The sequence below is a fragment of the Stegodyphus dumicola genome, chromosome 1 (assembly GCF_044657685.1).
Source record: "Stegodyphus dumicola isolate Sdum_Otavi_A_Nest chromosome 1, ASM4465768v1".
In the NCBI taxonomy this organism is placed as follows: Eukaryota; Metazoa; Arthropoda; class Arachnida; order Araneae; family Eresidae; genus Stegodyphus; species Stegodyphus dumicola.
Window position 1 is genome coordinate 128,663,192 of NC_140768.1, and position 18,045 is coordinate 128,681,236.

The following is an 18,045-nucleotide window of genomic DNA, read 5'->3' on the forward strand; positions in this document are numbered from 1 at the left end:
ATAGTGTCTCTATGGTTATGAGTCTCTATGGTTATATGATGAAATAGTGTCTCTGTGGAAATAGCGTCTGTCTTCAAACACTGTGGTTCCAGCGGAGCAATATTTGGATAGCTTTGTGCTTCGGTTATAACGTCCTAAGTGCTATATCGTATATCATTCATATTAATCGATTATTGTGTTCATATTGAAAGTTTGATTTCCAGAATTAATTCATATAAAACCAAAAATAACATACAACGGTAAGCCACTTTCTGGTTTTGCTGAAAATGCAATCAATATAGAAGGAACAACAACTCAAGCTGTTATGGTATGTTCATTATTTTCAAAATACAAAGAAATTATTGGACTGGTATCAGTACTTAATAACATGACTGCTGAAGATGAATTAGATATATGTAATAGCAAAAAGCAATACATTAAAATTAATAATAATGAACATTTTATGTATGTATAACAAGCATGTTGTCTTTTGTACAGTATGCAGAAAAGGTTAATGATTTTAAACAGTGTATGAAATGTATGATCGAAAAAATAGTGTTAAGGACACATTAGCATTTCTATGAAATATTGTAATCTATAATGATGTGATATTTAATTGTGTAATATTAAAAACACTGAATATTTTTATTAATTGCAAATTGCAGTTTTATTACTTCTCGTTTGCTATCTATTCTTCCAAACACTGTGTAATTCGTTTTTTTTTTTAAATATTGCCGTTATGTTAGTTTATTAGATTATCTCAATAAATGAATGGTGGAAATAAGGATTTATTTTTTTTAAATTTAAGTACGAGTATATTCTATTTGCTTCGCTTACATTTTATGTGCTTGTAATAATAAAGAAATTTATAATAAATAGAAACAAAAAGTTTCATCGTGTGCTATTTAACGAAAAGCGTACTTTAACGTACTTAGCTTATTATCGTATACCATATTATTTAAATTATTTCTGTACGGTAACAAAAGGAAAATTATTGATTATAAAAAGTGCATGAAATAATCATTGTAATCTACCACTATTCTAAAATGTAGAAGCTAAAAATAAGTATATGATCGAAAGCATATTTACATATGATCGAAAGAAATAGTTTGAAGAAACATCAACATTACTAGTAAATACTGCAATCCATAATTAATGCACTTTTAATTGCTTACTATTTAAAAAACACAATTTTTTTTTATTAATTGGAAATTTTAGTTCTGTTACCTTTCTTCTTCTATTTATACTTTCAAACACTACTAGTTCATGTTTTTTCTTAAATATTGCTTTCATGTATGTTGTTTGTTAGGTTATTATATCATATTAGATATGGATATGGGAAGTTATTAGATTTAGGTATGTTTTTGTATGAAATATTTTTGATCACATTTATTAACTACTTTATACTGTATTTCATTTGCATATCTTGGAGATATAGAAGTTAATGGTTATACCTTTTACTGTGAAGCGCGAATAAATTTATACTTGAGTTCAGGTAAAATACTGATTATGTTACCTTAAGAACCGCTTCCTAATTTATCATGACAGGGGAAATTTTCAATGTCTCTGAGATAATGCTGTTATTAGAAACGCTTTTTTTTACCCACATATATATCTTTACTTTTATTTATGTCTAATTGAGTTTTATTTACTTAAAAACTACTATTAATGTTATATATTTATAATAACCGCTATAACCAGAGGGCCATGTAAACTTTACATTTAACCAAGCAAATAAGAAAGAATTATAATTATAAGAAAAACACTACATGGAAGAATTACATGTCAAAACTAATAAAGGTAACATAAAGCAATTACTCTTGGATAAGAGGAAAAGTTATGTCCATGCAAAAGTCTGTCGAATCTATTTTACCTATTAATAATTTATTAAATTACTATTAAATATTTACTAACGGTTCAGATGTTAGATGTTTGAATTTTTTTTACTGTTGCCATTTAGCGTTAGGTTATAGACTCCCCCTCGGGCTCTGATGACGTCTCAACGAAGAGTCCGCAAGATATTTCACATTCATCTCTATGAAGAGTAAACCGGGAATCTTTTGATGACGAGTTTGAAATGATTGATTTAACTGCACAGAATCAGGATGATTCTCCAAAACATCAATGAATCGGGATGATTCATTTAACATGGAATCAGGGTTATTCCACTCAAACTTCAGAGAATCGTTATGATTCATTTAACATGGAATCAGGATGATTCCCTAAAACTTCACTGAATCGAGATGATTCATTTAACATGGAATCGGGATGATTCCCTGAAACATCACTGAATCGAGATGTTTCATTTAACATAGAATCAGTTCTTGAAAAGTTCATTATATGGGATTAGATCTCCCCCTGGTTTGAAGCGACTCTCGAATTTTAAAAGCCAAGTCACAATATCAGATCCACCCTACTATAAAAGGAACTTTTAAAGTAAAAATTTTGAAAATGTCAGAATAGTTCGAAGGCAACTTTGACAGCACCTGTGGAATTACTATTTTGTTTATCTTCATTACTTTTGCTAGACGACTGCACTTAATGCAACACATTTTTGAGCCACTTATTTTCCTTTTTTTAAGTTTGAATTTTGTTTCTTATGAGAATATTAAAAGGTTTACTAGAATAATCATCTGTTGTAGAACTAGAGCCTTTCAGTTTTTAAACCGTTTCCTCCACTTCATCATCAAGGTCTTATTTTTCTTCTTCCAAGCCTCTGATGAGTTGCTCCATTTCTTCGCAGGTTTTTCAAATAGAGTTTTAGGTCTCTTCTCTAACCAATGATAACTGAGACTAATAAGACTGAATTTAGGATCTGAAAAATTTCCACATTTATTCTTTGGTTCATCCGTTCCAGTAGCTTTGACTTTTAATGATATATTTTCAGTCATTTCCTTCTGTTGATCCATTTCTTTTTTATTCTCAAATATTATTTCTTTTTATTTAGAAAATTAAACATGCTTTCACTCTATGTTAAACTATCATAATCAATTTAACTTTATATAAAATACAATTCCTACTTCCTACATGATTGCTTTACAATAAGCGCAAGGACATTGGATTAATTCTTCACTCCTAGGGTGGCTGCTAATTTCCAGATTGTCAAAAATCAAAATTTTCCATATCACCAGGGTGCTAATTTTCTTCTTTTAACGCAGGAAGAGCTCTAAGAAAAAAATTGCGCTCCGATTTCGGTAATAAGTTTTAAAGTTTTGAGGCTTCGGGCCCACTGTTGGGCTGCCAGTTTATAACCAGAGGGCCATGTAAACTTTACATTTAACCAAGCAAATAAGAAAGAATTATAATTATAAGAAAAACACTACATGGAAGAATTACATGTCAAAAGTAATAAAGGTAACATAAAGTAATTACTCTTGGGTAAGAGGAAAAGTTATGTCCATGCAAAAATCTGTCGAATCTCTTTTACTAACAGTTCAGATGTTAGATGTTTGAATTTTTTTTTACTGTTGCTATTTAGCGTTAGGTTATACCACTTTTATAATTACTCTCACTTAAAAAAAATGATGAAATCTTAAATAATCGTAACTTAATATTTAAGTTATTTAAAAATACAGTTTAAAGTACTCAAATTTATTAATGAATTAATAGTTAATCAAATTAACTTGATTATTGACTCAAATAGCAAGCGAGCCGAATGCGCAATCTGGAACCAGCTAATGAATTGAAACTCGTTTTAAGGTATCTGCCTACGTTCGGAGCACTTTTTTTAAAAAACATAGAATTCTGATGAAATATATATTTATTTAGTCAAAATATGATATCAAATCATGAAAATAGGTAAATTTTTAGGAATATTTTTATAAAATTTTGAAATATATGCAATTTTATGCAAATTTTTAGGAGAATTTAACACTTACGTTAAATGCCGTATATTTTTTCTCACAGCATATATTTCAATTTTTTTTATACTGTATACTACTACAACACTTATCTGTGTTATGAACTAAAATGTATATGATATTTCTAAAATTTACTAAAATATGTGTAATTACATGAAAAAACAGTTTTTTGTAAAATATTTCTTATCGTTTTATATAGAAATACTTATAAAACAATCAAATTAATAAATATTACTTAGATTGTAGCTTAAAACCTAATAAATAATGTAGAAAACATTTTAGTGAAATTTAATAGAGATATCTTTAGAACATTTTGAGTAATTACATTTCTTGTATGTAAAAACACTAGAAAAATTAGTTTTTTGGAAAACGCATTTAAAGATTTCACATTAACAGAAAAACTGTTCTGTTGTATTTACACACTTAAAATTCTCCACATTTGTACATCACACCCTCCATATCTTTATACTTAAGTAATTTTGATTTCCTATTTGATTTTAATTTTTTTCTGGCTATTTTCGAAATGAGCAACGAATGAATTTTCGAGTTCTTTATTCTTTCGTTATCAATTCCAAAGTAATTTTTAATCATTTCTTGTTCAATTGATATGCCTAAATGTTCAAACACAGAAAGTAATCCAAGATACCCTGAATTAAAAATTAAAACGGCTATATATGCACCCAGCAACATAGTATTTATACCTAATCGCAATGTTGCCAAACCCAGTTAAAAAAACCCGCAATGTTGCCAGTCCCAGTTCAAAGAATTAAGGCAAATAATTATTGCCAGAAACAAAAAAAAAGTACCCAGAATTAAAATGAAATGTTTTAGCACAATTTTACACACAAACAGTTAAAAAAAACACGGATAACAACATTGTTTACCTTTAAGTTGAGCCTTTTAAATGGCACTTCCGGTCTTTCTGCTTTCACTTCCAGTGCAGTTAATTGGCTATACCTTCTCTTCTAATTATCGCAAACGTAAAAATGAACCATTTTCGGAATCCTACAAAATTGACCTTTCAAATTGGGCAATAAAAAAAAATCGAATTTTTTCGCCGAAATCGTTTTTTTAACGTAGGCAGATACCTTAATAAGATAAAAAGGGAAAGAAAATGTGAAAAGCTTCAGATTTTAACTGTCGCACGAAAGGAGTTCTTAAAGTTTTTTACGTCTTCGCTGAGCTTGCGAACTACCAGTCTTCTGTTAAACTCACTCCTGCTAACCCATTTCGTTTTGTCATTTTACCTTTATTATTAAGTATCACTTTCTTCGGAATTACGCCATATATTACAATTCAAAAGCAAAATTACAAAAATTTTAAAAGCAGCATAGCAGCATATGTTTAGAATTCCCAATACAGTGTTAAGTGTCGGCTTACATTTTTATATTTTTTTTCAGTCTCTTCTCTGTTTATCATATCAATGTTCTGTTTTTTTAGTAAGATGATCTGCAAAACTTTTTTATGGTCTTAATTATTAACGTTTTGTGCGTTAACTTATTAAATATCACGTTCATGATACTTACATGAAATTCACTGTGTTGAATAGCATGAATTGTAAGTGTTGAATTCATTACGTGAAATTCAATTCAACGGCAAAATCACAAAATATTTAAGAACAGCCTATTTTTAGAATTTCCGATACAGAGTTTCGCGCCTTGGAGATAAAAATATTGCCTTTCATACAATGTTTCCACTACTCGCTTACAAATTGATGAGTTTATTAATCAAAAATTCCTTAAAATGTTACAAAATATGAAATGTAAAATTCGAAATATAGAATTCGGGTTTCCAGGAGCATAAGTTCAAGTAGAGGACTACGTTATTCGATATTTTATGGCCCTACGTTATTCGATATTTTTGGTTTTCCACAGCATGAGGAGCATACATACATATATGCAGATTCTTCATTATTTAATTTCTTTAAAAATAATACGGGATGATAATATTTAGTGACAACAATTGAAAAATGATTTCCGGTTATAGTGGAAGACGCAGAATCTCGTTTCGAGAATAATAGTCCTTTCGAGCGAACGGGCTTTCGTGCTAAATAGATTTTAGCAATAATTTTTAATTAAATTTTAAATTTTATTTATTAAATATTTATCAAAATGTATATACAAACGGTAATAATAATGACTCAAAGAAAAAAATTCTAATTTATACTTTGGCATTGCAAGACATTTTTTTCTGTCTGAAATCTAATGGTTGACGTATGCAAGAAACTTACGTTGATGTTGATTACATGTTGGAATTCAAGCGTATTGTCAGCTCAGTACTAAATTTTCAGACTGAAATTTATTTCAAATAATTCTAATATATTGAATTAGTCGCTAAAAAGCTTTCTTTTAACTTAACAGATTATGAAAAATTCTCGTGTGGAACCAAACATGCGAATAAATAATATCAAACTAATTTTTCTTTTATTTATTAAATATTTCTTCGAAGCATACAGAAAAAAATACATATAAATATTGGTTCATGTACATACAAATACATATTGTTACCGTACAATAAGATAAGAACCTAATGCAATTTAAACCAAGGCTTCGTTACAAATATTTCCTTATTACAAATGATTTTTTTTTCAAATTTTCAATCTATATACAAGCATAAAATATATTAATTTATTATTCAAAATATACACAGTGGTAATTGATTCACAAGTGTTTCAAGTAAGTTATAATTTTAATTTATCATATAGCCAAAAATAAACAGTTTAAATCTTCGTCTTAATTTTTTATTTATGTTTCCTAGCTAATAAGACAACATTCTGTTGTTCAAAATTTAGAAAGAAGAAATTATCTTCCTATTTTAAGTTTTTCAGATATGTGAAATCGAATAATTCTTACATATAAACATGAATTTTTTTGCAAAATTTGCTCGAAATTAAATTATATTAATTCGTTTTTGGGAAAATACATTTTACTCTCGGCTCTAAATTCGTTTTTTCTATTGCCAAAAGGAACCACTTATATTACAGTCCTTTCCCGCCTTCAAAACAATATAAGTTTTAAATACTCTTTCAAGTATGCTAAACAGCTTTCACTCTTCTATCCCTCACGTAAATGCATTGGCCTAGCAATGGCCGAGTTGTAAAGTTGCTACACAGATAATTCGACCTGAGATTAAATCTCGGGGAACGGGCTAGCTGTATGGTGGGGGTTTTGTCGCTTTCCCCATGTGTAACGTGGATACGAGCCAGTTTCCCTTAAAAAAAAGTCTTCTACAAAGGCGTTCCACAAGTAGGCCACGAATTGCTTTACCTTAATCAATTAAACCTAACCTAAGCATCCTGTAAACGTATCAGGCTATTTGGAAAAATTTTGCTCTGTAATATACTTTAATGCTTTTACAATAAACTTATTCATTCCTTTTATAATTTCGAAAATATATCGTATTGATCCGAATAGGAGACAGTTTTACATATTATCCATTCTGAAAGGTGTTAACAAAGTTTACTGAGGGAAAAAAATCATTAAATGATCTGAAATCATATCTCTGCATAAAATTAAGTAAATACATTTTTAACTTAAAAGTTAAGGTTTGAATGATAAATTACCTTAGTTTTCAGTAAAAGGAGCAATTTCCCCAGAACGACTATTAATTTAATTTTGGCATTTTGCGTTGATTCACTACAAACGTTGTTTCACTTTTCAAATTGTTTCCACCAAATATTATCGCCTTGCATTATATTTAAAGAAATTAAATAGCGAAGAATCTGCATAAATGAATGTATGTTTCCTGCACTGTAAAACAGCGGTACCTATTTTGAATACCGTAATCCTCCTGCAAATATGGACATCTGGAAACCCAAATTTGAAATTTGGAATTTGTTTTATTATCGACTTCATATTTTGTAAAACTTTAAGGAACTTTTGATTAACAAACTCAGGGATTTCAAAGCGAGCAATGGCGACGTTGTACAGAACAAAAAACATTTTTATCTCCAGCGCCGGAGATTGTGTATCGCAAATTGTAAAGATATGCTCATTTTAAAATTATTTTGCGATATTGCTCTTGAACTGAATTTTATGGTTTAGGTGTGAAGAACATGATACTTAATAAATAATGGTAACACACAAAATGTTAAAAAAGCGCCCCTTTGGACATAATTTAAAATCTGAAATCTTTCAGATTTTTTTTCTTATTTTTATTTATTAATTTATTTTTAGGCTAAGCATGTACAATCAGCATGAAATGCAAAAGAACGTTTTAAAGAAGGAAAACAACGTCTTGTATATAGACCAATAATTATGCTGTTCTTACATAAAGGTAACCTTTTTGGAAGAATTTAAATAATTTTTAATCCAACTTCGGACGCTGAATTCTAAGCGACATAAAAACTGAACACGATATACCAATATTTTTTATCGATTATTTTTTACACATTAAGTGTAAATTATTATTTGTTTATTGTAACCGGAAAGCGTATTTTAAATTAATTACAAAAAATTTAATAAATGAAACTGAAAACATTTTATACCGCGTGTTGGAGGCCTCTATGTTGCTCTTCGATATAATACTAACAGCAGTAGAATAACTTGTTTAAGTTAACCGTTTTCACATTTGATTCAGCATAACAATTCCTCACAGCTTTCCGTATACCTCGCAACTTAATCTAGGATAGGAAGTATCCATACTCTTAATTAGATAGGTTTGTTTTTTATTTTTCAGTTAAAGAGGCTACGTTAGTAAATGCACCAATTAACCCTTTCGAGACGGCGCCTCTTTGTTTAAGACGTTCCTTCGGGACAGAGGAGATTTGAAAGGAGTGCTCCTATAGAACGCCGGGTTTTGCGACGCTAAGTTTAACTTCAGAAAGGAATCGTTAAAAAAAGTTCATCTCATAACGTCATTAGTTTACATTATTACTTAAGCTATCACACATGTTAATTTTAGCATTTAATAGTCTTTTTTCATTACTTTACATGAAAATATATTAAAAAGCTGCTTACTTTAAAAATAATTTTCATATGAGCTACCAAATTACTCCGAAGTTTTAATTGATAAAACACATTATTAAACTTCCAAATCAATTTTAAAAAGTACAAGAAAGTCTATTTACAAGAAGAAGTAACAAAATCTTTCACCTTGAATTGGTAGATAAAGAGTTCAATCTCTGATAAATGTCCGTATCAGAATCACTAGAAACATCACTTTAGAATATCATTCTCCTCCATGTCATTAATTGGTTCGTTTACTATGCGAGTCTATCTTTCTTCTGATAAGTAACGCTTTTTACAAGAAAAAGAATAACAAAAAAGATTCGGAAGAATATCACAAGCACAAATGTTTATATCACATGACGATTTAAAGAGACGAGACTTGTTTGTTTATTTTATGCTTTCCTTTCTCTCTTACGTGAGTCATGTTTTTATCATTTCGAGTGGAAGGCCAAATCTACATGTATCTCAAATCCTGTGGACATGCAATGCGATCTTGTGGTGAAAGTTTTAGTTTTTAAAACGTTGCAAGACATTGGCATAAATATGTCGCGGCCGGAGGTGAGCGAGAAAACGTTATGGCACATTAGCGTGCCGTTCGGGAAATAAGTGCGTTTCTTACTTGGACGTATAAGTCACAATCGGCGCGAAATTGTTAAGAAATGTTCAACCGGAAATACAGTAAAACTGTGAATAGTGGGAAAAAACAACAAGCCCATATTCAGATTCCTTACGCCAAAAAATTATAAATTCTGTATATCTTTAAAAAAATCACGATGTTAGCACATGTATTACTTTTTTACAGAAGTAATATATCAACCACCGTCTCTAATTTAAAGTAAATATATAAATAAAAAATTAGTACAGTCAAAAGTCTTTAATCCGGACTCGTAAGTCTTTAATCGGGACTTCGGCGATTCCAGATTATCGGTTTTTCCGCATTATAGATCATCAATTTAACTCTGGTAAGATGGCATGCAGAAATTATAAAATTAAAAATATGAAACCGTAATTTATGAAATAAAGAGCAATTGTGATGTAAAGGTTATCAAAATTTACCAAAAATTTAGGCTTAATATTTATTTGTTTACTTTATTAAACATTTCTTTCAACGCGCGCATGCGTAAAGCATACAATACGCAAGTCGAAATTAGAAAATTGCAACCAGAAAACTATTTGATGTGTATTCGTGATATTTATAATGACGAGGAATTTGATTTAAATCATATCAAAGACCGAGTACATGGAGATGAAATACTACATTTAGTAAGGAGTTATAAGCCGAATAAAATAAAAACATCTGCCCTAAAGATAGTGCTGACAGATCAACATCCATTTCATTGCGCGTCGCGAAGTCCCCTCCCCCCCCCCCGCAGAGCAGCGTGAAATTGATAAACAGATTTCGGAATGGTTAGAGAAACAAAGGATATGCCTTTGTAAAAGTGGAATTGCTGCAAAAAATGGACAAAGGATATGCCGTTATCCATTTTTTGCAGCAACTCCACTTTTTGTTTGATGGACATCTAAACATGCTTTCGCTTTGTAGATCCTTTGGCAGCTCCAGAATCGGAAATTCTTTTTGACATAATAGAAAGTTCAAGCTTGTATAAAATTGCTCTAACAGTCTGCAAAAATTAATAAGCCGGATCCAATTCGAAGATTAAGTAACAACGCAATCTGCAACATTAACTGAAATAGATAATTAGATAATTTTAGCTTAGCTTATACCGCCCGTTATACATTAAGCGCGCATGAGTAAACGTATTATGGGCATGCGTAAACGCATAACAGAAAGTTTGTAGCTTTGAGGTCCGGACTATAGATCATTGCGGATTATGGACGTCCGGATTAAAGACTTTTGACTGTATATCATTGCTTCCCTACAATTCTCTTCCAAAAAATGTAACTGTATAAAAGGATTTCTTTCTTCAATAATTTTTTAACGTTTGAACAAATATTATTATTATTACTAATAAAGAAAACTAAATTGTGTTTTTTTGGAAATTGACTTACACTGTATTGCTGTATATAAGACCTAATTCTTATACTGTATATATAATATAATTGTTTCACAAGCGCAAACACATGAATTCAGTATTTATTGCAATAAAAAGTATTAATCGAAGAATATATTACATAAAAAGCAAAAAAAATCGCAGTAAAATTATCAACGTTCTTTAAACCATAAAACAGCAGAACTTTCTGTAATCATTTTCTAATTAGAAATCAAGTATATAACTTTGCAAGATGCAAATTAATCGTCAAAGAAAAACGAAGCATATATCTTAAAACATTTACTATTTTACATAGCCTGGGTTAAATAAATATAATAAATCGCATGCATATGTACTAAAAGTATTGGTATTCGAAGTATCCCTTTGCTACATTTATTCTGCTACGAATACGTTTTGAAAAAAATATGAAATTGTTGAAAATATGTCTACTGTGTTTATTAGTATAATCTCTTTAAAAGTTTCATAAAATATAGCTTATGTTTTGTGCTGAATTAATAGCAGACGACACAAATTTATTAATCAAGATAAAATACATTTTTCAGTATAAATCATGTTGCATGAGTTTAAGAAACATTTTGTTGCAAAGAATATTTGTGATTATCAGTGAAACAATTAATTACAGTACTATTTAATTACTGTAATTAGCAGATATAAGGCTATAAAAATATACTGAATATAATTATAAAATATCAGTCAAAAAGGGAATTTTTTCTAATTTTGTTTTTAAATTTAATTTGTGTTATTTAATTTTCACTGCGAAAAACGAAGAAAAAATTTAATTTTCACGTAAACTAGAATTTTATTTACTTATTTTATACATTTATTTTATATTTTGTAATGAGTTTATAAAGCATTTTTTAAGGCAACTAAAGTAAAAATTGTCTTACATCAAATTATGTAAAATATATTTTCAAAAGAATTTAATCTAATTAATAATGTAAAGTTTATTCTGAGATGCATTTTTTTAATTGTTAAATTAATTGTAATTAACAGGAATCATATTGCAAAATAAGAAAGCAAACACTGTATCGTTTTGTGAATTTGTTTATACCACGGGTCGAAAAAAATGTAAAAAATATACCAGACAACTAGTGAAATAATACAAAATTTTACTTACCTCTCCACGTCGAATTTTCGCCGCCAAACTGCAAGCTGATTCAAGAAGCACAGGATCTGTTATGTCGGCTAATTTTTTGCTTCGACCGCAATACTTGAGACACAAAACAAATCTAGAGATGAGTTCAATGATTCTTCTGAAGAATCGGATGATAAATGCTAATACTGGATTTTTCACTAAAATGGCCATTTCAACAGCTTTTTATGGCACTGCTCACAAAGCTATCAAATCACTTATATAAGTTCCGAAAAGTTTCACTTCAATTACGATTACTTCGAAAGCGTTGCAGATTAGAAATATATCTGCATTCTTCGCAACAGAACGCTCGTTTCGCTTCAGTTACTTCATGAACTAGCAAACGATCTTCCAAAGAAAGCTGTCTGTGATGAAGCGTTTTCTTTTCTGTATCAGTTTCTAAAATCTAAGGGATCTTTCGATGAGCGTTGTTTCTAAATCAATAGTACGGTGCTAGCTGAGCTAAAAGGGAAAACAATATTTTAATTTTAATCACATTTTTAATATAAATGATATAGTGGAATTTAATGTTTGGTTCATTAAGAATCATTTATCGTATTTAAATCTGTTAAAATTTTTGGTGATGCTCACGCTTGACCTTTACGTTATAGGATGTTACACAGCATGTGACAGATCTGATAGTTTTAACTTTAAAGATTTTAGAACATGGCAAAAACAGACATTTCTGTTATAGAATATGTGATGGAATGTTAAATATGAATGTGGAAATACAGTAAGCATGAAGAACATAAAGTTGCCCCAGTCCGGATATATACAAAAATTAAGTAAGGTATTTACAAACACGTTCAAATAAATGACCACCACGTGTAATACATGCCACAATGACAACGATGCATTTGGGGAATGACTGTAGTTAGAAGATGTACACCATGTTTTGTACTACTGTAATACAGACGCTAATTCTTATGGTCACAAAGTCTTCCGGAAATTCAATCTACGTCTCGTAAATGAAATCTATCGTCGTCGGGATGCATGTAGTGCAGTTGCTGTGGCTCATTTGACTGCTTTTTGTAACTAATATTCGTGATAAAAACGACTTTTCATTCTCTCCGTTCTTCATACTTTGTGTCTGCACATTTCACCATATTACATTACAAAAAAAATTACTTTTCTCGTGCTCTCTTATCCCTTAAAGTAGTGACCATCCATTCTATTACACTTTATAACTAAATAATTAATGGAAAGTATATAATCCTTCACTTATTACAAAAATTGCTGCTTTTGTCATGTTCTCTTATCCCTTAAAGCCGTGACCATCAATTCTGTTATACCCTGTACTTATAAAGAAATAGACAATGAAAAGTATAAAATAATGCACTTATTACCAAACTTAACTATGTGTTCCGTAGATAATAATTACATGCATTCTCATTTCAAAGTAAAAAACGGACAACACTATCCTTGCGCTATATAGTACATTAAGAAATTGTCTAATATCAATGGAAAGAGTTATTTTGTTTATTGCTCAGATTTCATGATTTTGAATTTTATGACGGATTTACAGAAATTTTAAAAGCCCTAAAAGAGTGTTGTTTCTAATACCTTGATAAGGTACTTAGGGCCTAATCTTTAGCCCTAAATTTACTTCTAAATCTGTTGGTAAGAACTTCTCTATTTTCACCATCTGAGTTTTATTAAAATTTTCTTAAACAGAAGTCGGATTTGATATAAGTTTATATGGAAAACTCAGCCGATTGCAATTACCTTTTTTTATGATCTGATGCATTTTTAATGATATCTATAAATTTCTCTTAGAGAAACTGCATTGATTATTTTATAAATGTAGTAAAATGTTCTTTTTGGGGGGGGGGGACGAATAATCAAAATGTAACTGAAAAGTTACCTCACAAAAGTTTCCTTACACTTTAAAGAAATCTGCATATATTAGTAAATACTGTAATATTTCTATTAGTATTTTGTAAGCTATCCTGCAGCATTTATACCAGCTTTCAAACTTCTGGTTCATAAAGCACCAGTTTTTTTTTTAGTAATATCTGCGTCAATGTTTCTCCAGTCTTCCATCATATACCGTTAACATTTTGATTTTCGTTTTATTGCTGTGTCTTCGTACTCTGCCCCTAATTCTCTTTAAGTGTGTTCTAGCGGGTTTAAATTTGGTGACTGAGGGGGTGTTTTCAGAATTTGCGAGCAATTATAGGCACATTGAAGATCAACGTTGATAGCCTTGTGCTTAAGATTGCTATCCTGATAAAAAAAAATAAAGTTGTTTCCAATACCCAAATTTTAGATGGATAATTTAAAATTATCTTTTGAATATTTGAATAAATAGCACGCTTCATTATGCCATCAATAAATACGAAATTACCTAATTCTGATGCTGGCATCCACCCCCCACAAGGACACCGCCACTCGTCGTACCTTAGTGTTCCAGGTCTTGGGATTGAGTTCATCATTTTTCTTTCGCCTTACAATTATACGCTCATCGGAACCCAAAATGTTAAACTTACTTTCATCTGCAAATTACACATAATTCCAGTACGCATCGGGCTTATTTACCATTGATTTTTCACTTGCAAAACGTTTTCTTCGAGCAGAGCGCTTGTGTAGCCCAGTTGACATGAGTACTCGTCGGACAGTTTCAAGTGAAACTGAAGTAGAAAATGTTTCAATAAATCCTGTAGAGATCTTTCCAGCACTCAAACGTGGATTATTCACAAATTTTCTAGCTGTAAATATCTGATCATATTGAGTTAACTTTGCTGGATGACCTCTTCTTACTTGATTTTCGATCCAATTTTCTTTTTGAAAGCGTTTTATCACACACTGCACCATAGAATGGGAGAACTTTATTAATTTAGCAATAATTCGGATCGATTTTCCACCATTACGAGAAAGTTATCAATTTTTGAATTCTACTTATTCTATTTTCCTTATGATTGCGAGTCATTTTTAAATATTAAATAAAATATAATGAATTAAGCAAGCAAAGAATAAAGCCAAACGAGAAAAACACCAAAATGCAAAAATAAAAAAAGGGCTGAAGAGAACTTTATTTATGAAATTTTACAAAAATGCTTCGGTGTACCATTACTTTTGTGGCGTGTCTTATCTATACCTCCTTATATTTTCAATTTTAGAAAACAAAAATAAATCAGTATTAAATAAAAAAAAAAAAAAAAAGTTTGGTTTTATTCAAAATCAAATTGAGATGATACGGGAAAGAACTGGGCTTGATATTTGAATTCAATTACGGGCTTTTACAAATTCTTAAAGTGTGCGAACGCTTTTGTGAGCCGCTGTATTTATAATTTTTTATTAATAAATAATAAACTAATAATCGTACAAAAAATCTATGCAATAACAAAATTTTGAAGTAATTTTACGTAAGATATTGATAAAAACTGCACTAATTAAAAGTTTATAAATAATAAAAAGTTTATTATCTTGTTATCTTAAAATCTTCGCCAAACAATGTATAGAACGAGGAAAATCTGTCATACGTATTTCTAACATTATAAACATTTAATTTTTAACTTGAATGTTATTGTTAAAAGCAGTCATTAATTTTATAACTTCAAAGTTAATCCACCGCTATGTATTATAATTTTAATTAATTCTGTTTTTGAAATTGATAATGATAAATTTATTAGTTAATTTTTAAATTATTTTGGAATACATGATTCCAAGTTTATCCCTAAATTTAATTCCCTCATCCAAAATTCCAGGTCATGAAATAGGTATTATTTTACACTTTATTCACTTTTTATATGAACACAAAATATATATTTTCATGAGAAATTCAGTAAAACTTCTTATCGCTTTATATTCAGATCAATACGGTATGTGTAGTCAACAATATCTTTAACGCTACTAAAATTCTCTTAAAGTATTTTTTTATAAACTGGTAACATTTTAAAGATGAGTGATTTCAGCAGCAGCGAGTAAAATGTAAGGAAAATGTAAAAATCTTATAATCCTTTAATTAATTAAGTGCTGTCAAAATGACTAGGAAAATACACAGTCATTTTTACTTGTGCAATTAATTTAGTTTAAGCATAAATTTAAATTAATGTTTAAAAAATTATAATAGTAAGTCAAAATTAAAAACACTTTCTGATTATACCACAAATACTCTTCATTAGAAAAATGGCAACAAAATAGCATTATTGGAAATTGTAATATATATTGTGCTTTAAAGGTAACCAAACTTAGAATGATTTTAATAATTATCAGTCTTTATTTTATAGCCGGTCCACAGGAAGTAAAATAAAAAAGGAAAAATCGTTACAGCCTTTCAATTAATTAATCTCAGAATGTTTAACTGCTAAAATAATTAGAAAATTCACAAAACTTTTATTCTCATAAACAATTTAGTTTAGAATTAAATTGCATTAAAATTATACTTAAAAATTTCTACAGATAAATAAATGTTATTTACAGCAATAACAACTCCTCCCCAAAAAAGACACATTTTCCTCTGCGAAAAATGGTAATACACCATCTTTCCAATAAAATAAACCGATCAGTAATTGTAATGAAAGAAAACCAGAAAAAATAAATTTACCTTTGGTACAAAATCACAGTATTCCAAAAAGAACGAATAATTTCGAATTTCGTAATTTTCCATCGAAAAACAGGCAATTCTCCAGCCACCTTCAAAAAAGATCAACCGGAAATGATAAAAAGGAAAAAGTGCCGCTCCGTGAAAGAAAAGCACGATACCGTTTCTGATCCGACGTCAAAAGCGAAAGTGATGGCGAAGACATGCAGACGAAAACTTCGCCTTCCGCTTAGCACAGTAACACCGTTAGATCGGCTTTGGTGAGGGGCTGGAGAGGAAGCGGGGGAAAATTGTAACGATTAACGTTACCGTAGAATGAAAAATGGGAAAAAAATATTGGATAGAGCAGACTGTAGATTAACTCTGGGGAAATGAAAAAGAAAACAGCCCTCCGGCTGTAGGTTTCTTCACCGATGCAAACGATTCGAATCTGACACTGGCCGGTCACGTGACGAATACCGTTGTTTCGGTTCAATTCACGTGATGTTTTATGTTCTAATTTTCCTTTTTCTCAAGACCTTTTATTTTATTTTATTTATTTATTTATTGTTTGTTTGTTTGTTTTTTATTTCATCTCTACTCATCATTTTTCTGGATGTATCGAGAGTAATTGTGCATGTTTTTATAATTCGAAATTTTCACTTACGCTCAATTTTAATTAACAAACAAAAAAAAGTAAATAAGAAGAGAAAATTTGCCTTTATTTGATGTCAATATCGATTAAAGATGTTTATTATACAAGTTGTTTCGAATGTTTAGCTGGAATACAAAGAAAGATTTCAATCTCTTCCCTTCCGATGTTAATTTATGAATGAGACTGGTATAAAGTAAGAAATGTCTTTTCGTGAAGTCTTTCAAAATTTTTAGACCGTTGCGTTGCTTTACCAGGCATATGTAGCGTAATAGTATAATGTAATGTTAACTGCCTGTAACGTAACATAATGTAACGTTAAATCCCCCTTTTACAGGGATTAAGTCCTGTCACTAGCAGAGTTGTATCACTGGTTGTCATTGTTAAGGTCACTGGCAAAGTGATTAAGTTGTTTCATCTTCTGCGTAACCTCGGCCTTGAGCAAATCTAAGAATGTCGCCATTCAACAAACTGTAATATGTTTAACTTTCTTTCAAATTTAAGAAGTCTGTAACTGCTTTAATAAACTCAGTGATATAAAGGCAATAAACTCATTCCTTTATAATTTACTTGTTTAGAAATATATAATATATATTCTCAAGAACTTATATTTCTCAAGAATACTTATTTTCGTATTTAATTTTTTTTTATTATTTTCTTAACATTTTTATTTTACAGAAATATTATTCTGTATTTCTCGTGAAATTTACTCTCGGTGTATTTTACCGAGAGTAAATTTCATGTAATCAATGTGTAATGTTATCAACATTCAATATGATTTTTTGCACGTGTATATTTAAGGAATAAAACCTCAATTTTCTTATCCATTTCAATGTTCTTTTCATTTTCATAAATAAAATATTATTTTTATGATTATTATTATTAGCCCAAACGGCGTTAGCCAGAAGGGTTATTAATTTCGTTTTGGAGTTTTGCGTT

At 29.8% G+C, this 18,045-nt stretch overlaps 1 protein-coding gene across 1 annotated transcript in view; it reads right to left on the minus strand.

Annotated features, from left to right (window-relative positions):
• The window catches only part of LOC118187872 (fatty-acid amide hydrolase 2-like), a 425,140-nt gene extending 408,370 nt beyond the window's left edge, over positions 1-16,770 (minus strand). The window contains exons 1-2 of the mRNA XM_085820389.1: positions 16,479-16,770; positions 11,918-12,394 (exon numbers count right to left, since the gene is read on the minus strand). Coding sequence (XP_085676515.1) covers positions 11,918-12,106 — 189 coding nt within the window. The 5' untranslated portion in view covers positions 12,107-12,394; positions 16,479-16,770. The remainder of the gene's footprint in view (positions 1-11,917; positions 12,395-16,478) is intronic.
• Between the last annotated feature and the right edge of the window lie 1,275 nt (positions 16,771-18,045).